The following is a 20,806-nucleotide window of genomic DNA, read 5'->3' as shown; positions in this document are numbered from 1 at the left end:
ATTTCGATTCCGTTTGCTTTATGTGATGGCACTAGGTGAGGGCTTCAAAACGTTACACAGAATTTTGACCTTTGCCTTCTTTGACCTTTGACCTTGATTTTTGACCTACATTTTGCTACAAAATGCTACTCCTTCGCCATTTCTAACCCGATTTCGATTCCGTTTGCTTTATGTGATGGCACTAGGTGAGGGCTTCAAAACTTCTACACAGAATTTTGACCTTTGCCTTCTTTGACCTTTGACCTTGATTTTTGACCTGTATTGTACATTGGCTACAAAATGCTACTCCTTCGCCATTTCTAACCTGATTTCGATTCCGTTTGCTTTATGTGATGGCACTAGGTGAGGGCTTCAAAACGTTACACAGAATTTTGACCTTTGCCTTCTTTGACCTTTGACCTTGATTTTTGACCTGTATTGTACATTGGCTATAAAATGCTACTCCTTTGCCATTTCTAACCCGATTTCGATTCCATTTACTTTATGTGATGGCACTAGGTGAGGGCTTCAAAACTTTTACACAGAATTTTGACCTTTGACTTCTTTGACCTTTGACCTTGATTTTTTACCTATATTGCACATTTTGCTACAAAATGCTACTTCCGGCGGGGACATATATTACGCACCGCGTAATTTCTACTTTTCCTTGTTTTTTTTTCTCCCTCTGTACAAATGAAATTTGTAAGGTCATAATGGCTGGTCTGCATTTCAACAAATGTGTCAGGGAAAAAGGAACCAGTAGGAATTGAACCTGTCATCTACTGCTTTAAATGAAAGTAAGGGATTATTAAACAGAGAGGTAAAGATATGGAGTAGATCAGCCACTGCGATCTTACCGATTTCATTTGTACGGATGAGGGCAACAAATTTAAGAAAAACACACGCCCAACAAAATGTTTTTGTTCATTTATCTTTCTTTATCAAAGAAACATATATTTTGATATCATGATACAAGGTAACTGATTGCATTCATTACTTTTGAAAGTAATGTGTTTGAATGTCATCAATGAAAATGTCAAGTTTTTGCTATACGCAGTCCAAAATTGTTTTGTCAGTAGCTACTGCTTACATAACTCCTTTTGATACCACCTGTCAAGAGAAACGCATCTTAACTGGAACAGCGAATACCAAGTCAACAAAAGCGATAAGCCAACCTATGCCTCGGTCGTACAGTGTCTGTCAGGATGTAACTAGTTTTAGTAACTGGGTTCAGAGTCGCTAACAGTTCAATCATAATACCATCTTATTTCTAAACCCTCCCACCCCCCCCCCCCAACCTGGTATCATCCAAGGCACCACCTATAGATACACACGTACACACACACAAACACACACACACACATGCATACATTCTGCGAGCCATTAATAGAACTCGGGCCACCGCACAGATCAATGTGTGTTTGGTCAAGCGGCATCTGGTGCGGTCCCATCACCGGCACGGTAACCCGGCATCCATAATGTGCTTGTAATCGCCTGGCGCAGTGTCAAAGACGAAAATCATTTGTGTACACACACAGACACTCACACACACGTGCACACACACACACACACACACACACAGAGGGAGCCATGCATATATACTGTGGCTGGAATGCATTACCTGATGCAGCATTTAATGACATGCTTGTTTTAATTAAGGCCTGAATAAAACAGTATGATTGATTTATTTCTTAAAGCCATTACCCACACATGCACATATTCTTCGCCCCTCTCTTTCCCTCTCTCTCTCTCTCCCCTCTCATCTCTCTCTCTCCCTCTCTCTCTCTCTCAGTTTCTGTCTTTCTCTCTCTTCCTCTCTCTCTCTGTCTCTCTGTCTCTGTCTCTCTCTCTCTCTGCTTTCTTTAAAAAGCTGGCACATTGACCCCCCCCCCTTTTTCTTTCATCCGATGGAGATAGATTAACAATTCACCATTAACGGGCCGGGGGGGGGGGGGGGTTAAAAGGAGAAGAGACTACAAGTCTGACTTATATCCTTGTATGCGAGATGGCAAAGAGTTCCGATTTGATTTGTCAATGAATTTTATGGCCAACTAATCAAAAACTGCCATCAATTATTAAATGGCATGTTTTCATTCCACGTGGGTGTGATGCTGCCAGGAGGGAAAACATTGTCACTCTATGGCATTCTTTTGAAACACACACACAGACATTTTAGGCAACTAGGATTCAAAATGGATTTTTACATTTGCTGTTAGTTTGGGCCACTACATATCTTTTTGGGGGCCACTAAAATTTCAGATTTACAGATTTCAGTGGCCCAAACGGTTCACCAGAGTTTGTCGTGAAGAGGAGTATATATTGCCAGTTCATTCCGAAATCCTTCTCAACCTCATTCCTTTATCGGCGATTTCTGTCCTGTTAAGACTTTTCTCACCGTATGTCATCTACAGCAAACTGGTTAATCTATACGATGGAATTGAAAAATCAATGAATAAAAGTAAAGTGGTTAAATATTATCTAATGCTGTGTCGATTACAACTCTAAATCTTGAGGATTTAATCTTAAAGGGTATGTGCAGTTCTGGTCGAGGTGAGGATTTAGCTTTTAACGTTTTGCGAGATATTCAGAAACCACTCTATTGAGATGTCAAAGAGCATGCAATTCTAAGGGGTATCAAAAGTTTATTTGATGAAAATTGCTTTTGAAATGGCTTAAATATCCAAAAACCAGGCGAAACAAAGAGATCCTAATAAAAGGCCTGTCGCCTTTTATTATTATCACTTTTTTGGATATCTCAGCTATTTGAAAACCAATTTTCATCAAATAAATGTTGAATCCTTCTTGAAATTACATGCTCTTTCATATATCATAAGAGGTTTGTCATTATCTCAGTTACGAATATAAAAAACATGAATCCCCACTGCAACCAGAACTGTACAGCCCCTTTAACTGATCTGGAATATCTCATTCATGTCTCCTTTTTGGATGCGATGATAGATTTAAAGGGAAGTTTTCCCCTTATCTTCCTTTTCTAACTGAAAAAGTACATTTACCTTTAGCATGTGAATGAGGTATATTTAGGCATATCCTATTCTCCATACTTTCAGGAGGAACTAAGTTAAGAAGTCTTTCAGTGTCTGGGAAAATGAATTTTCGTTAAATTCCCTTCATAATTTTGTTTATTGTTCTACTACATACATTGTTTGTAAAGTTCATATTCTGAAGGAGATGCATGGCACATGGAATTGACCAAAACCTTATAAAATTTGTGTAATAAAATATTTCGAACAAACAGTCCAATTTTTCTCAAACTGAGCTTTTTCTATTCACAGAATTAATTTTGCATCTTCAAGGAAGCTCCCCTTTAAGTACGTAATTCTATTACTTCTGTGGCTTTACTGTGGACAGATGTTAAAGCGACAGCTGGGATGTCGTGACAAGGCATTGGTCGATCCACATGATGATATCACTGCATTATGAAATGCCTAAAGTCACAAAAGCAGCATTTTTACAATATCAAGTGATGAATAAGGAAAAAGATGAGGCTATTCAAGTAATATGGCAATTTTGTCTAAACTGATAATCCACTCTATCCCCCTGCGTACCATAGTATTCCTTGTATCTTTTTTTTTTCTTTTTTGAGAGAAAGAGAGATAGAGAGAGAGAGAGAGAGAGAGAGAGTCATATTATCTTTGTGGGTGGCTGCGCATCAGCACTGGAGCGTGCTCATAAAATATCACCCGGCGTTTCGCAACGCTGACCTCCGCTGCTGCCCATTTCCAACCAGCGGAATGCGACGCTACGCTATGAAAATGTAATATATATCAAGCGAAGGATGGATATATAAATATATATATATATATATATATATATATATATATGTGTGTATACTACATCAAAATCACCAATATCCACTGTCCAACTTTTTCATCACGCCATGTCCATCCATCCCTTTCAGCTTCTTTCTCCCTCTATCTCTTCTTGTCCTCTCCCTCTCCATCTCTTCTCTCTCTCTCTCTCTCTTTCCATGTTCTCTTCCAGACTTGATTATGTTGTCTTCTCCATTTTTTCCTCATAATGCTTTCTCCATTTGCATTGGGTTTCTCTTTCTCACTCTTCATCTATCATTTGTTTGTTTGTTTTATTTCTGTCATAAACATACATACAGATATAAAGACAACATAAGGTACAAGGAAAATGATACATCATGCATAAAATGAAACATACATACATAGCAAATGAATAGTGTGACACATCATCGATATACAAAAAAAGAGTAGAATGTAGGATCAGAGAAAGATAACGGCTGGATAGCCCACAATCAGCTGCACTTTCCTGGTGCTGCTGGTCTTCCATGGGGACCAGTTATAAAGGGGTATAAAGAAAGAAAAAAGAATAGATTACATATTATATAAATACAAAATTATAATAGTCTCATGTACAAGATCTCAAGGCAATATACACTTTCTTGAGATGTGTAAATACATTTGTTCTTTTGTATCAAAAAAATAAATAAATAAATGAAAAAATTGTCCTGACTTTGTTATCCTGTCTCAAATGCTTTCTCTTTCTCTCTTCTCTTTGTCTTCCAATATTTGATTCTGATCTTCTTTCTTTCCCCATCTCTGTCTTCTCCCCATCTCTTTTATTTTGTTTTTTTTTTTATGTCTTTAATCCAATCTATTCTCTTTTGAGATTGTTCTTCTCTTTATCTCTCTTTCCAGTCTTCCAATTTTGGATTTCAATGTCATTGATCCCTCCCTCTCTCTCTCTTTCTCTGTGAAGTCTTGAGATCTCATAGTTTTCCTCTTTTAATCGCTCTGTGATGTTCATGTCAGACAAGACTGTATTCCATAGGAATACAATATTGTCTGAGAAGACTAAACTATAATCACTATGCTTCATAATGCTTGGTGGGATGCATGCCCTACAGAAAGTTGAAGGACCATCATCGAGAAAGACAATGACTGTGATGTGTGGTTCCCTTGTACTCATTAAAGAAAGACAAAAAGGAAAAAAATTAACAATCTTAGATCATGTGAGAAGGAATGATAGAAAGTGGGAATATGCTTGTGTATATATATATATATATATATATTCCTGTCCATAAGCACATAAGTAATGTAGAAAGTTAGAGGTATACATTAACTCGTATGTTACAAAATTTTTAACCCGTTGAGGACGGACTGATTTTGCTACATTGCCCATAGACTCATGCGCGAATATACTTGTGACTTGTCAATGGATTAATCATTATAGATGCTGTACAGGAGATGGTTAGTCCTGGAATTCAATGGGTCAAAACATATTTTGATACTAGGTTGTAGAGAGAGAAGGAGAGAGATAGGGAGTGAGATATATAGACAGTCCAGAGCACATAGGGAATAGAGAAAGTTCAAGGAATATATCAACTCATTCCTTGCACAATTCTAAAGTCACTAAGACTCTGTTCATGACGTATTTAGTAATATGGAAGTTGATGAGTTAAAACATACAGTATATATTGGGTAAGAGAGAGAGAGGTAGAAAGAGCAAGAAAGAGTAAGGGAGAGTAAGAGAGAGAGGGGGAGAGAATTGGGAATAGAAGAAGAAGAGATAAAAGAGAGAGAGAGAGAAAAGTGATGTGAAATCATCTCTCACTCCGAGGGACATATACCATCCCCCTGCATGCTTGACCTGATCTCAGTTATGAAGAAAGTGCTCAAGTGGAATGGAATTTGCCAAATGGGATACGGGAGTATATATCGGAGATAAGTTCGGGCATATCGCTCTGGTACTCACATTCCTGTAGTCTTTGCCTCTTTTTGTCTCTCTCTCTCTCTCTCTCTCTCTCTGTCACTCTTTCATGCTAGAGGCAGACAAAGATGGAGATAAAGAGAGACATATTTTGCATATTGTATCCTTCAAGTTATGTTTCATTTCAGTTTAAGTTTATGCTATATTCTGTTTCATTGAGGTAATGACCACTTTATTTTTTTTTCTGTTTCAGTGAAATAATGTTTAAATATCCAGGGATTTTGATAGTTTTGATTAAAAAAAGTCTACCTCATTGGAACCATGATTACTTGTTGTTGTTGTTGTTGTTGTTGTTGTTGCTGCTGCTGCTGCTGCTGCTGCTGCTGCTGCTGCTGCTGCTGTGTTCCCTTATTTGTTCATGACATGATCTGAGATGTTTCGGCTGCGTTTTGGTTGTGCGTTTCACAAGTCATCTCTGTGTTACTGAAGCATGTCTGTCATTCTATAGAAACTTGACTGTGCAATTTCAAAGTTCTAATGCCACTGAGACAGTATCAAGATGTTATCATATACTGATACTAGTACATATGTTTAGCAAGTTTTACTTTTATAGCAGTTTCAACTATTGTACGGTTTGTCACACACTACTGTTTTATACCCACTAACTTGAAATTTTGCTGTTGTTTTTTAGAGGACTATCTAATGTAAAATTTCTCCATGAGTTTCTGCTGCCATTTCCTCCTTGTCTGCATTTTCTTTTCTTTTCTATCCTATATGTTACCATATTCTATCACAGCAGAACTGCATTGAATGCATCAGGTCTACAGGCAGAGATCATTTTGTAAGATCTAGGACAAAATGGTTTTGAAAATATGAGTAGCAATTCAGGAATTGCCTAACATGAGCAACTCTGTGACATTAGTGAAAATATGAGCTTTATTGCACAAATTGTATTTTCTGCAGAATCATCAACAGTGACCTGCCTGAAGTCAAATGATAGAATCATGCATAGCAGCTGTAATTTCAAAAAATAAAATGATGTCTGATGAGATTTATTTAAACAGGGAAAAATCATACACAACAGAAAAACTAAATAAGTTGTTATTCAGGGAAAATTGATGAAGTTCATATAACAGTGGTCAGTAGATACTTGAAAGCATATTTCAGATCTACTGCACTCTCTCCGTTTGTTTATGTAAGTAGTAAGCTTTTATAGTTATTGTCCCCGCCGAACGAGTTCGAGCAGGGGACTATGAAACGGGCTCCGTACGTGTGTGTGTCCGTGTGTCCGTCCGTCCGTCTGTCTGTCCGTGCGTCCGTCCGTGTGTGCGTCCGTGTGTGATCAAAATGTTCAATTTGCTACTTCTCTGTCATTTATGACCCAATTTTGATTCTGTTTGCTTTATATGATAACACTACATGGGAGCTTTAAAACTTCTACACAGAATTTCAGTTGTGACCTTTGACCTTGACCTTTGACCTATATTGTACATTTTGCTACAAAATGCTACTCCTTCGCCATTTCTAACCCGATTTCGATTCCGTTTGCTTTATGTGATGGCACTAGGTGAGGGCTTCAAAACTTCTACACAGAATTTTGACCTTTGACTTCTTTGACCTTTGACCTTGATTTTTGACCTATATTGTACATTTTGCTACAAAATGCTACTCCTTCGCCATTTCTAACCCGATTTCAATTCCGTTTGCTTTATATGATGGCACTAGTTGAGGGCTTCAAAACTTCTACACAGAATTTTGACCTTTGACTTCTTTGACCTTTGACCTTGATTATTGACCTATATTTTGCATTTTGCTACAAAGTGCTACTCCCTTCGCCATTTCTAACCCGGTTGTGATTCCGTTTGCTTTATGTGATGGCACTAGGTGAGGGCTTCAAAACTTCTACACAGAATTTTGACCTTTGTCTTCTTTGACCTTTGACCTTGATTTTTGACCTATATTGTACATTGGCTACAAAATGCTACTCCTTCGCCATTTCTAACCCAATTTCGATTCCATTTGCTTTATGTGATGGCACTAGGTGAGGGCTTCAAAACTTCTACACAGAATTTTGATCTTTGACTTCTTTGACCTTTGACCTTGATTTTTTACCTGTATTGCACATTTTGTTACAAAATGCTACTTCCGGCGGGGACACATATTACGCACCGCGTAATTTCTACTTTTCCTTGTTTCTTTGTTGATTTAAGTAAATATCTGTAATAAACATATTTGTAAATGTTTTACATGTGATAAAATTGACAGCAGAACTATGAAAACTGATATCCAAGGCTATGATACAATTTCTGTAAGTATTTATGATACTCAAGCCAACTGGGTGGTACAACAGCACGCATCTTTTGATATGCAAGGACCAGTTGAAGAGAGAAAACAATGGTGTAAGAGATCAGTCCTCCAACAATAGCAGCCATGTCCAATATGATAGATCGTCCAGCCTTTGTCCGAGCCAACTGACCCTTTCAGTAGGCCCCTGGTCACCACAAAGTGTTCCCCCCATTCATGTATGTGGGGGGGGGGGGGAAGGGGGGTATCCAATAAGTAACCGGAGAGTGTATTAACGTTCTGTCATCTATAATTCAGCAGGGATTGTTCGCGAACACCCCATCGTGTCCGTAAGTGGTTCTTAAAAGAATACCTCCCTTTGCGTGCCCCTCCCTCCCCCCCCCCCACCACAAAATGGAGGTTGATGCAATGAAATGACCTTTACTAGTACTCTCTCTCTCTGTATAATGTGTAGGCATGTGTATAGATGTACATTTGTGTGCCACCTGTTATAAACTGGTACACATGGCTTACTTCTATTCACAGAGCTCGCTGTAACTGTACAAGAGAAAGCTGAACAATGTTATTGTTCAACCGCCCCCTTTCAATTGATAGGGGGCAATTGATAATCAATTTGTTAATAGACCAGTCTGCTTTGCAGACCAGTCTGCTTTGCAGGCCTGTCTACATGCAGTCACACATGTATCCTTATGTTGTAATGATATCAGTAAAAGAAATTGTCTTTCTTTTTCTGGCATCAACTATTATAGACTGATACAATCCATCTTAATACCTGCATTGTCATCATCATTAGCATATTCTAGGGCTGTATAGGTACCTGTAAAGCGGCTTTAATTGTACTGTGGATTCTACTTATATCTTTATGCAGAAGTATATGACACTACTAGTACTCGAGTCTGCTTTTTATATTAGCACTTTCAAATCTCATGGTTGTGTGATTTATTATTATTATTATTAATGTGTAATACGAGAGCATTGTAGAATCTTGGGGATATGATACTTCGAAAGTACTTGTCGCAATTTTTGGTTTGATCAATTTTTGGTTCACCTTTTAAAGTTAGCTGGTGTGGAATTTCGCTTCATATAGTTGCCTGAGACTTCACAGTGTCAAACTTTGATGCGCCTTGGCTGTCAAGTTTTTCAGCCCCAGTCAAATACTGAATGGGTAGGGAAATGCAGGTGAAAAAGTAGGAGATGAAGAAGAAGAAGTTGATGAAGAAGAATTAGAAAGTGAAAAAGATGAAAAAAAGAAAAGAAAAAGAAAAGAAGAAGTTGAAGGTGGGGAAGAATAGACAAAGACAAAAACAAGAGAAGATGATGAAGAAGAGTTAGAAATTGAAGAAGACGAAGAAAAAGAAAAGAAAAAGAAAGGAAGAAGAAGATGAAGAAGAAGAAGAAGAAAAGTAGAAGATGATCATGAAGAAGATGACGACTGGTAGAGAAAAATAATGGGAAGAATGTGAACATTTATTAGGCATTTTGGGATTATTTGCAAATTTGTGAGGTGCCGTCAAGTGTGCTAGCGATGCGTGCACTTTTATTACGGGGGTACTGTGCTGCCTCGTTAACCAGGCTAGATGAGAGAAACATATGTCCGGTAGAGTCCAGTTTTACATGATATATTTGTTCAAACTTTTGCTTGGCTGAGTGGGGCAAAATTTCTGCCACTGATGCTCGATGGGAAAGCAGTATCCCTCTCATTCTTTGTTGACACATTTATGATATTTTTACATTTATAGGAAGAATATTCCATTTTGGAAAATTTTCTACAGCTTTATATCTGTAGTTAACTCAGATGCATATTGTGAGTTTTTTGTAATGAGAGATGGCGGGGCAGCTTATGTAATTCACCTTGTGGGGATGTCACAAATGCATTATGCATGGTTACAGAAATAAATAGATGAATACATCCATGTTTGATGGAATGATTAAAACTGCTTACTCATCTCTCAAACGTCAGAAGTTATGATATGGAAATATGATTTGTATATGTGTGTGCATGTGTGTGTGTGTGTGTGTGTGTATAAGTAAATATACAGTTTAGGTATATATATATATATATATATATATATATATATATATATATATACATACATATATGTTTATGTGTTGCATAATGTGTGTAAGTGCATCAAGAAAGATATATGTGACCCGCTACAACAAAATGATCCTAAAGTCGGGCGAGGTCGATTATTTGAAAACTGCATGATGTAATTCCCTAATCTTTCTGCTTTAAATTGATATATAACACATTTTATAAAAATAATCGGCTGCGGAGATATCGATGTTTAAAAGAGAGCATGTCGAGACGTCTGGAAAATCACTGTTTCGAGAAAAGCGCCCTAAAAGTCTTCCTTTCGACGCAATCGCGATCAAGGGACACGCCAGTCAGCTTTCACCTCTGGACAATAGAAGGTAAGCCCTAGCAACCCCCGAAGAGTTCATTCAAGTACATCAGCGTCGGCGGTCTCCTCACCAACCAATCAGTGACCAGGATGTGAGAAGCGGCTGAGCATAGCGCACCCCGCCCGCGAGCACCAGTTGACTGGGCAGTGTGCGAGCTTCACGCTTCGGTTAGCAGCAAGCAGCAAACTGACCAATGAGATCACTCTGGTCGTTGTTAGGGGCGGAACTTATCTGTGGCGCTCAATCCAAATTTTCGAACCAGTTTCTGCTTCGTTGAAACGCCAAAAAACATGGCTCAGAAAAACGCTATTTTTGGATCTTTCCTTTGATCATTTTGCTTCAAAATTTCGACAGATGATAGAAGACATGTTAGACTCTTATATCAAAATCAGAAAATCGTAAGTTTTGACGAATTTTAATGCTCTGACTTCAAACTCGATTTTCACGGCTTCGACCGTGCGCGACTTTAGGACCTTTTTGTTGTAGCGGGTCACATATGGTATGCTTGTATCAAGTGAATCCATTTCAAGAAAGTGTGATGAAAGCCTTGCATATTTTGAACCAGTATATATGTACGATAGTGTACATTTTTTAGTACAAAATGTTTTTTATTCTATTCCTTCATTGTACTTTTCCAGCTCGCTCCAAGAAGACATCACGCGGGCGGAGCAGAACGTGAAGTCCATCAGCGAGGAGAACAAGACAAAGAACGCCCAGCAGAACGGCGCCGTGTGTCAGATTTGCCACAAGACGAAGTTTGCCGACGGCGTGGGCCACTCCTGCAACTACTGCAACCTCAAGTCGTGCGCGCGTTGCGGTGGGCGGGTCACGCTACGATCCAACAAGGTAACCACCTTTTCTTTTTTCATTGTTGTCCTATTTCTCTGATTGAGAATACCAAATCTGTATAATACATATCATATTGTCATCACTTGATATATATTTATATGTTATTATTGACCATTAACTCTATGCTTGCTATGAGTGTGACTGTCCATAACGCTGTACACACTGTCCAAAGCCCTTGACACTGAGGGGGTTAAGCCATTTGTTGGATTTTCATGATGTGAGGGTCAGGTATGTATGATCCAAGAGGTGTATTTTATGTGGACTGAGGAATTTTTTGACAACATCACCAGAGGTTGAGAGAATTCCTAATGAATGAGAATTTCTAATGTTTATGTGATCCAGTGGTCACTGTGGAAACACGATTTTTGAATGAAATCATTGTGATAAAGGGTCAGGGTCATGGCCATTGTACTTCTACAAAAAGATGTAGTTTTCTGGCCATAGCTTCAGCTGGAGACACCAACGATAATGTAACTTTGTAAAAAGAATTCCAACACATGTAACTTTTTAAGAATGAATAGACAGTTATTTGGTTGAAGTAACAGGATGGAAGGTCAAATTGTAAGGTCAAAGGTCACAAAGCTTTAGTTAAAGCCTTCCTCTTTCCTGCTGTAAATTTTTAGAAAGTCTAATGGGGACGTACATTTGTGTTGGAGTAGATGTCAATAATGTGAGCAATGTAAATAGATATACATGTATAGACTGAGGTCAGCACTCATTGTCAGTGGTCAAGATTAATGATGACCACTGTAAATGTAAATGAGGGGTCATTTATACTTGTTACTGAATAAAATAATTAGTTGAGAAGGTGCCAGCATGCATCCAAGTCAGTTGCGTAATGTTGATCAAGTCAGTTGCTTCAGTCTAAATTCTGTATTAGTTCCAACTACATGACAAGATAAATGCTCTATGTTTGAAATACACCTACTGCGTGTTTATACTATACGTATATATACACAATAGAATACATACATACATACATACATACATACATTAAATACATATACAAATATGTGATACATCTTCACAAATGCCATATAATATAGAGAAGATAATTTCTTGGTTTTGGGCAGATATGAATTCGTTAGATGCTATCCGGAGCTTTAGACTGATGTTTGATTTGTCCCACTTCATTACATGAAAAATATCTTCAGAATAGAATGGGAAATTAGGAAACTGGGAAGGCTTTATTGCCATAGTTGGCTTCACATGCATTTTTCTTTCTTTTACTTTAGGATCTGGATTAACTCTTTATGTGCCATGGTGTAAACCACCTGTGTGCCACATTATTCTTACAGAGCATCATAGTCATGCTTTGGGGAAACATTCTGCTTTTCAAATCTTTGTAAGTTCAAGAGATTTCCGTTACCCTGGTCATGTAATCTAAAGTTGTAGAGAAAATGCCAAGCTTTCCTTTGATGTAAATTGTATGACAGAGCTACGATCCTTTTTCTTTTAAATGACCAGTAGCTACATTACTGTAGAGGCATGACTTTTGCACACAAAAACAGTGACAGAAACTTAGACTGTACTGGCAATTCCAAGAAGGAACACCCCTTGATAGTCAGTCACCACATGAAATGCAAGCTACATGTGACAGAAGTGGAATCGCAACAAACGCTTTCATTGTACTGTGGCATTTGGCGATTTATCGATCGGTTTGGGCAGCTTTGTGCGTTTTGAGCAGAATATGCGAAGTTGGCACGCCGTCGACTGAGTCGGGCGTGTGAACGTGGCACATAAAGAGTTAAATAGAAGGGTACTCATTCACTGGTGGTTTTATCTTAACAGGGATCATAAGTCTTTGATATCATCTGGTAGAAAAATCATTAACATGAACACAAATATATTATGGAATACATATTTATATCTACATCATGCTTTGATTTTATATCTTTTTTAATCTAGATTTGTATATAATACATAATAATGTTGCAACTGATTGACAAATTGCCCTACATCAACATAAACATTTACCTGGATGTAGGGCAATTGTCAATCAGTTGCAATGAAAACATCTCAGCGGAAGAATTTTATGAATTTGAACATGATAATGTGTAGATATTGTTTATGTCCTTCAAAGTTATGCTTCAGAAAACAGATGGACAACTTCAGTAGTAGTGTCCACTTTAGTTTTAATCTAGAAGTTAGCTTTGAATGTTTTACTGGTGTCCTGAAATGAAATGCATGAATCAAAATGTATGAAAAGGAATCATAGTATCCTTTGTGGTAGCAGAAAACTGATGTAAAGTATGCCAGCTTGAAATTGAAGCTGTTTGCACTCATTATTGAGAGAGTTATCCTCCAGTTTTCTGGAGGTGGAGGGGAGGGTAGCCGACTTTGTGTTGAGTTTCTCAAACTAGGACAGCTTCAAAATGAGCTGAAGACTGCATTCATTGTAAATGAATGGTGCAGTCTATCCACTTTTCAGTCAGCATAATATGAATGTATAGATGGTAGTGCCTCTGAATGTGTGTACTAGTACTTTATGTTCTCTCTGCAGTGAAGTAGATGTCTGTCTGTGTTGGCGGTGTGGGTAGACCTGGGGGGAGGTGAAATGCTTTTCAGAAGTAGAAGCTTTTGTAAAACTAGTACTCCAAAGAAACACCAGGATTGGATTTCTAGGATGTTGGCCACAGTCAAACCTAGTCTAAATAACGCAGAATGTACAGAAGAATCACATTTTCTTTTTCTTTCTTTTTTTTTTGGGGGGGGGGGCGGGGGGCATGGACTATGGTTTATACCACCTCCATCTGACTGGAATCATCAGAAACTACTAAACAGGCTGTGGGTTTTAATGGAGGATTTTAAAAGTTTATAGCAACTTGAAGAGAGAACAAATGGACTGAAAATGGAAAAAGAGGAGGATGGGGAGGAGGAAGTCTATTTTCTTTTTAATGTCCAAGTACAGTTGAACCTCTATTATCCGGCCTCCCTTTATCCGGATCTCTCTATTATCCGGACGCAATCTCACCGTGATTTTTTTTATCTTTTTTTAATAATTACGGGAGGAAACACACATGAATTACATATACTTGATACATTTCTTAATAATTATTTAGGTAAATCATCCCAAGAATTTATAAAAGAAAATGATTTCCGCTTGCAAACACGAACCTCTATGTTGGGATCTGTTACTGAGTGTAACAATGAAAAGGTCGCAGTATACACATTACTACATGTGGTACTACAATGGGCTACATCAGTACATGTGTATGTGTATGTACCATAGAGCTCTATTATACGGTATGTACATGTATAAAGCATTGAGTCTCCCGTATCCGGCCAAATCCCTTATCCGGATGAGCCCCGGTCCCGACTTGTCCGGATACGAGAGGTTCAACTGTATTATGAACCCAACAGGAAAGACTTGTAATTGAAATTCTTGCTTGTCCTATTAAAGCAGCTTGCTTTTACTCATCAGAGTTTTTTTATATGTTTGTGTGAGTGTGTGCAGGTGCATCTGTGTGTTAACCCATATCTGTCGATCTACAAGATATTCTGTAGTAGTTCACATAAACACTGAAATTGCTGATCAATCTAGGGGATAATCCATAGCAGAAATAATAGTAATGTCATTAATAGAGGTGTTAGATAGCAGACAAACTCTGGGCTAGCATCCAACAGCTATCACTTTTAAGAAGTATACAGCTAATGGAATAGGTCTACATCTACCTGAGATCAGACAATGCTATAAGCATTCTTACTTTTTTTTTTTGTTACTCTAGTCCCATCCATAGATTTATGAGTTAGACCACACTAGTCCACATTTACTTATTGGTTTCTATTCAGTATTTCTACATATTCATAAGCATTGTACCTTATGAGTTGTATACCATTTGAGAGCTTACATCATAAAAATTTTGAAAATCATATTGCCTTTCTGTATAAAGACTATATTTTTCGTAAGTGGTTTCTGTTTAATGAATGACGTGATTATTCATGAATGTGTATTTCATATGAAGATGTATACATTATGTGATATCACATGATTTATCAGACTACTCTAGATTACATTTTATATCAAAGACCATTTTTTCCTCTTTCAATTGATATATATATATATAGTTTTCTTCGGTTTTCTTCTTGTAAGTGTAAGTGACATCCATTTAAAATTGAGAGAGTACAGTTAATTATGAGTGAACGTGGGTGAAATAGTCTAGAGCATCAACAGCTTTTATAAACTGCATTATGTTACAAATGGATACGTGGCTTAAAGGTGAATGAATGGAAATACCAAAAGGAATGATCAATAAAAGATAAGAATATCTTCACTACTATAGTTTCAAAATCTTTGAAGTGGAAGAAAAAATTTAGAAATGTACTATCTTAACATGTTGCATCATCCTTTCTATTTTCAAGGAAGCAATAGAAAGAGAAAGAGAAAGAGAGAGAGAGAAAGAGGAAGAAAGAGATGAAAGTTAGCAGAATTGAAAGATTTGATGTCTATATTCAATGTATAAATAAAGAGTTTGTTTGCAAAAACCGATAAGTCCATTTTTGAAGATTTTAAAGTACGGTCTCTGCCGTAAAGTACAAAATAATACCTTTTAAGTGATATATTGGTCACTACGTATAAAGGTATATTTTTGAAGTTATGGTCAAAAGAAGCAAAAATTTTCTTATTATTCTCTTTATTTTGCAAATATTCTCCATTTGGCAAATATGGACTTATCGTTTTTTGCAAACAAACTCTTCAAATGTTTATTGCATTTAAGAGCATTATAGGTATGTGTATCATGATGATCACCCGGATTGCATGTGTGAATTAACCAATTTATTTTCGCAAGGTGTGTTCTGTCAGTGGTTCCTGTGTATGCATGCCCGTCTTTCTAGATGATGAAAAAAGAAAAGAGTGTGATAGATGTATTGATGATGTCTTCTTGAGGAAAATGTGGGGGCCTTGTCTTGAGAGAACCATTGCATGCATGCATCTAGCACAAATTTTAGCACGAGAGGCAGTCTGCTTGGTGTAGAGTTAAAAAATTACGACTGACTAAAGTGTTGTCAATGTGCATACCATCTAGGAGCAGAAGGGTTTCGAGACAGAATTCAAATCTCATCTGTAATAAAGTGTTGAAAAAGTGATCTGAGGTTGTGTATTGCATTGTTTAATGCTGACTTCTGTAGATCTCTGTACAATGCATTGAGATTAGTGAAGTCTTGCATAAGGTTTTAAAAAAATGTGTATTTGCAAGAGAAAAAAATATTCACAAGAATTGAGGCTTAGATATTTTCCTTGTGATATTGATAATCTGTGCAAAGAGTTCTCATATATACATCAGGCAAAGTTTGCATATTTCTGGCAGTTCATGGTCTGGAACATTTTTTGTGTACCATTATGAAATTGCATGTCTCCATGAAGTGTGGATCCCATTGATATGCCCTGATCTCAGACTGAAGTAGATCAGTTCTTTCCTTCCTAGGAATTTGCCACATAGATCCCTGTCACAATTTGCTTTTGCTGTGTGTGTGTGTGTTGGTGTATGTTTGTGAGTTTTGGATATATTTGACCCACTACAACAATAGGATCTGAAAGTCGGGGGAGGATGATTTTCTGAAAATGATATGACATTATTCCCATACTCTTCCGCTTTAATTTCATGTATTACATGACTCATAAAAGTACTCGGTTGCGGAGATATCGGTGATTTTATGAGACCATGTCACGTGGTCGAGGAAATCAGCATTTCAAAAAAAAAAGCTTTCAAAGTTTTCTTTCCAATGCAATTTTTTGCCTTTTCTTTGATCGTTTAGCTTCAAAATTTTGGCAGATGATAAAGAATAGATTAGACTACAAAATTATGGCAAAAACAGAATTCCGATCGTTTTGACTGATTTTGATGATCTCACTTCAAATTTGATTTTCTCGGCTCAGCCGTCAGCGACTTTAGGATCCTTTTGTTGTAGCGGGTCACATATAGTGCACAGTGTACCACATAAATATTTATTGGTTAGTTTGGTTGCAAGGGACCGGAGTAGTCTACTGCCAAAAATGCTTGTGAGAGCTCTACACTTGCATGGAGCTAGCAGACTTGAAGTTAGACCAGCGCAATACCTGTCCATTTTGATGGAGTGAAAGTGCTGTTCATGAATACCATGACCCTGATGACTAATATGCAAATGATGTCAGTTTATTTCCAAGTAGTTGAGATCTACTCCTAATAACCACCCAATGTTATCGAATCTCCCAGTGATTTCTTTAAATTCAGGTATCGAGAAGGCACCACCAGTGTATTAGCCATTGTATTACACTAGATACTCCAAGTGGCTGTTTAATTTAAAATACAATGTATGAGTTTAATCTGAGACAGTGTAGACCCGTCGCCTTCTTTTAGAATTGTTAATAAAGCGAACAGGCAAATAGAAAATGAAACAATGGCCGACTGGGTGTGAACATGTTTATCTGTTCAGATTCTACATCTTCAGGTGGACACTTTGCTACAATTGTCTGGATTTGAGCTCTGGTGATATCCTCGTAACTCATTGAGGACGAGTCCCGAGTATACTCGGCAGGTGTCTATGGGAAGTGCGTGTTGTAGCAAAATCAAACCATCCTCAATTGGTTAAATGTTGCTGTAGCGGTGGAGGAGTTAGTGCTCTTGTCAAGGAATACCAACTTTTCCTCTCAAGAGAACAACTTGGCTGAAGATTAAGAAAATTCATTTTTAAGCTGCTGAGAAAAAAACAAACAAACAAACATATAATATCAAGAGCCATAGCAGAAGAAGGTGTAATATGATTATGAGGAATGATATGGTGAAAATGATATTATAAAATTTTCAAGTTTTGTTATCATGCATGGCAATTGTTTGGCTCTTTTTTTTTGTAGGGGGGTTATTTGTGTCAGAAGGCCTGAAGTGTTCTGCAAACAGTAAAACTTTAATAACACTGATAAAGTGTGTGTGTGTGTGTAACCATAGAATACCATGCTAGCTGGTTTACTGGCATGTACAGTTGGCAAAATGGCAAGTGGCAAAATTGCATGTAATGGCTTTCCTTTGTAATTGAAGGGGTCGGTGCAATATAGTGCTAACCCACACGATAGTCATCTTGAGATAATTGCTGTTGAATGTTTGGAAAGTCCATACATTGTACATTAATAAAACATGAATGCATGCAGTTTTTACCACCTTATAGGTTGAATTCAAATATGATATTTTCACAGAGGTTAGTGTGAAGGATAAGGATTATGAAAATGCATGTAACTCAAATTTGCCAAAAGTGTGGGTTAGCACTATATTGCACCGACCCCTTCAATTGTGTTCAATGTGATAAAATTCTATTTCTTCATTTCATGAAAAGAAATATCTAAGCAGTGTCATGTCAATGTATGCTGAAGTCACTCAGTTGCTGTATTGGACCAGTAGAGGTGATGAAATTTGTGTCTAATTGGTTAAGTTACATGATATTAAAGCAGCTGTCCAGAGATAGTGTGTCTTCATATCGTTGCCCTTGTCAGAGAGATACAAGTGTATTGCCTGAGCTATCGCAATATTGAGCAGTTTCCACGCAGATGCACGTATGTGTATTAACCTTCCAAAGGTCCATATTTTTTGAGGACGTCAACATGGGATAGTCGGTTGATGTCACAGTTGGTACTCCTGTAATACCATCTTGTGGGCGAGACACGTTTCAGAAGATTTACCAAGTGTGCAAATACATGGCATAAATATTTTTATCTAAATGCAGTAACCCACGTGTTACGCTGTTCTGACTTCATCCATATTTGATGTCAGAAATAGATGTATGATGCATAATTTGTTTCGTAACATGACTGTTTTCCTCTTTAAAATGAAATATTACACTGTGAGGGATGAGCTAGTAGTTCATTTGTTAACCAGGTGTGCAGTACATGACATAAGAATTTGCATCAGAAAAGTAACTAATGCATTACTCCATTATGCCTTCATCAATATTTATAGTAGAAATAGATGTATTTAATGCTTCTTTTTTTTCCATGAAAATACCCTCTTTAAAATGACATATCATAGTGTGAGGGATAGCTAGTTCAGTTGTTTATCAGGTGTGCAGTACATGACATATTAAGGTATTTGCATCAGAAAAGTAACTCATGCATTACACCATTATGACTTCATGAATATTTGCAGTTAGAAATAGATGTATAATGCATAATTTGTTTCATGAAAAAGATTATTTTTGCTCTTTAAAATGATATATCATATAGTGTGAGGGAAGAGATAGTTCATGTCACCAAAAACATTTTTTTTTTTCATGTTAAAACGTTCATTCTTAATTTGTTCACACCATCATCTCACGTACATCACAAATACAATCTGCACCAGCTGCATTGATTATTTACTTTCAATTTTTCATTTATCATTTGTGATGAATGTATTGTGGTATTTAAGTTCCATTTGTATTAAATCTCTTTTGGATTTTGGCCATGCTTTTAAACTCCATCTTTGCTGTGGCTGTACATTTTAAATGCAAATGTGCCTTTAAATGCGTTTGGATCGTAACGACTTTCTGACATTGATTTTCATCCCCCAATTTCATCATGTTTATCTTTTGGCAGTGCAAAGGGTTACCAGACCCCTTATTTCCGTTTCTTCTTTCTCTCTCCATTTTCTTTTTATCATTATCCTCTCTTGCATACCATAGCCGTCACCTGAAAAAGCTGCCGGCAAATCGGAGGTATTGTTATGAAGTCCATCCAAAAAATTGTCTTCTAATCGATGATATAATCACAATATATAACCCATCCTTTTACTTCCTTGTACACTCTAGCCTAGAAAGCATTTTTGCTGGGTGCTATTTTCTGTTATAATGCATGTTTTTTCTCCTGTTCTTTAAACCTCCCCTTCTTGTATACACCCCTAGCTTATTCCTTTATAATGGATCTATTTGTCTGTAATATTTAACTTTTCCTCAATAGTAGCCTTTCCTTTCTTTTTTGATGCCGTTGCCCAATGTAGACTAAATAGTTTTGTGTTCACAAAGTCTTGTGTTAGTGGAGTGCTGAGGTATTCATGCTTTTATTTTTACTAGAGAGACAATACATGAAATAGTTGTAGGTCAAATTCTCACTGATTAGACACACAGGGTCGTGTGATTTGAACAGAAGTATTTCAGCAACCTTTTATGCCGCTTGACCAGGAGTCTCCAAATCAATTTGATTTTTTTGCACCAGATTTGAACAGCACAATATGCCCACCCCTAGAGATATTACCGCGTAAATTAAATGTGCACAGGCCTCTGATAAAATGATATGCGATGGTTCGATGAAGGCCAATATAGTACAGTGTTTTCTCCTGGTATGGTGTTTAGGCAGGGTAGATTTTCTCTTTCTTTCGGTGCTGCCAGCGTTGTGAAAATTGCATAATATAAAAAGTTTTTTTTTGTTTTTTTTTTTTTTTTTTTTTACTGGTTTCTGCCTAGACTCACTCACTCGAAGATGACAGCTACTGGCATTGTGAAGTCATAAATTATTACCGAAAGTTTCAATCTGTGGTTTCGAAATGCTATTTTGAGCGCGTAATAAGTCCCGCGACCGTGTCTCTCGCCTTTCATCCCTCCCTCAATAACGCTTCAGAGCCCTCAATTGGAA

General features: G+C 37.3%; 1 protein-coding gene across 1 annotated transcript in view; it reads left to right on the top strand.

The window, feature by feature from the left end:
- The window catches only part of LOC140239925 (regulating synaptic membrane exocytosis protein 2-like), a 196,227-nt gene that overhangs the window by 52,376 nt on the left and 123,045 nt on the right, over positions 1-20,806 (top strand). The window contains exons 2-3 of the mRNA XM_072319743.1: positions 11,025-11,232; positions 19,861-19,893. Of these exons, the coding sequence (XP_072175844.1) occupies positions 11,025-11,232; positions 19,861-19,893 (241 nt within the window). The remainder of the gene's footprint in view (positions 1-11,024; positions 11,233-19,860; positions 19,894-20,806) is intronic.

Source organism: Diadema setosum, chromosome 16 (genome assembly GCF_964275005.1).
Source record: "Diadema setosum chromosome 16, eeDiaSeto1, whole genome shotgun sequence".
NCBI lineage: Eukaryota > Metazoa > Echinodermata > Echinoidea > Diadematoida > Diadematidae > Diadema > Diadema setosum.
Note: the sequence above shows the minus strand (reverse complement) of the source record. Positions and strands in the feature narration are given on the sequence as shown.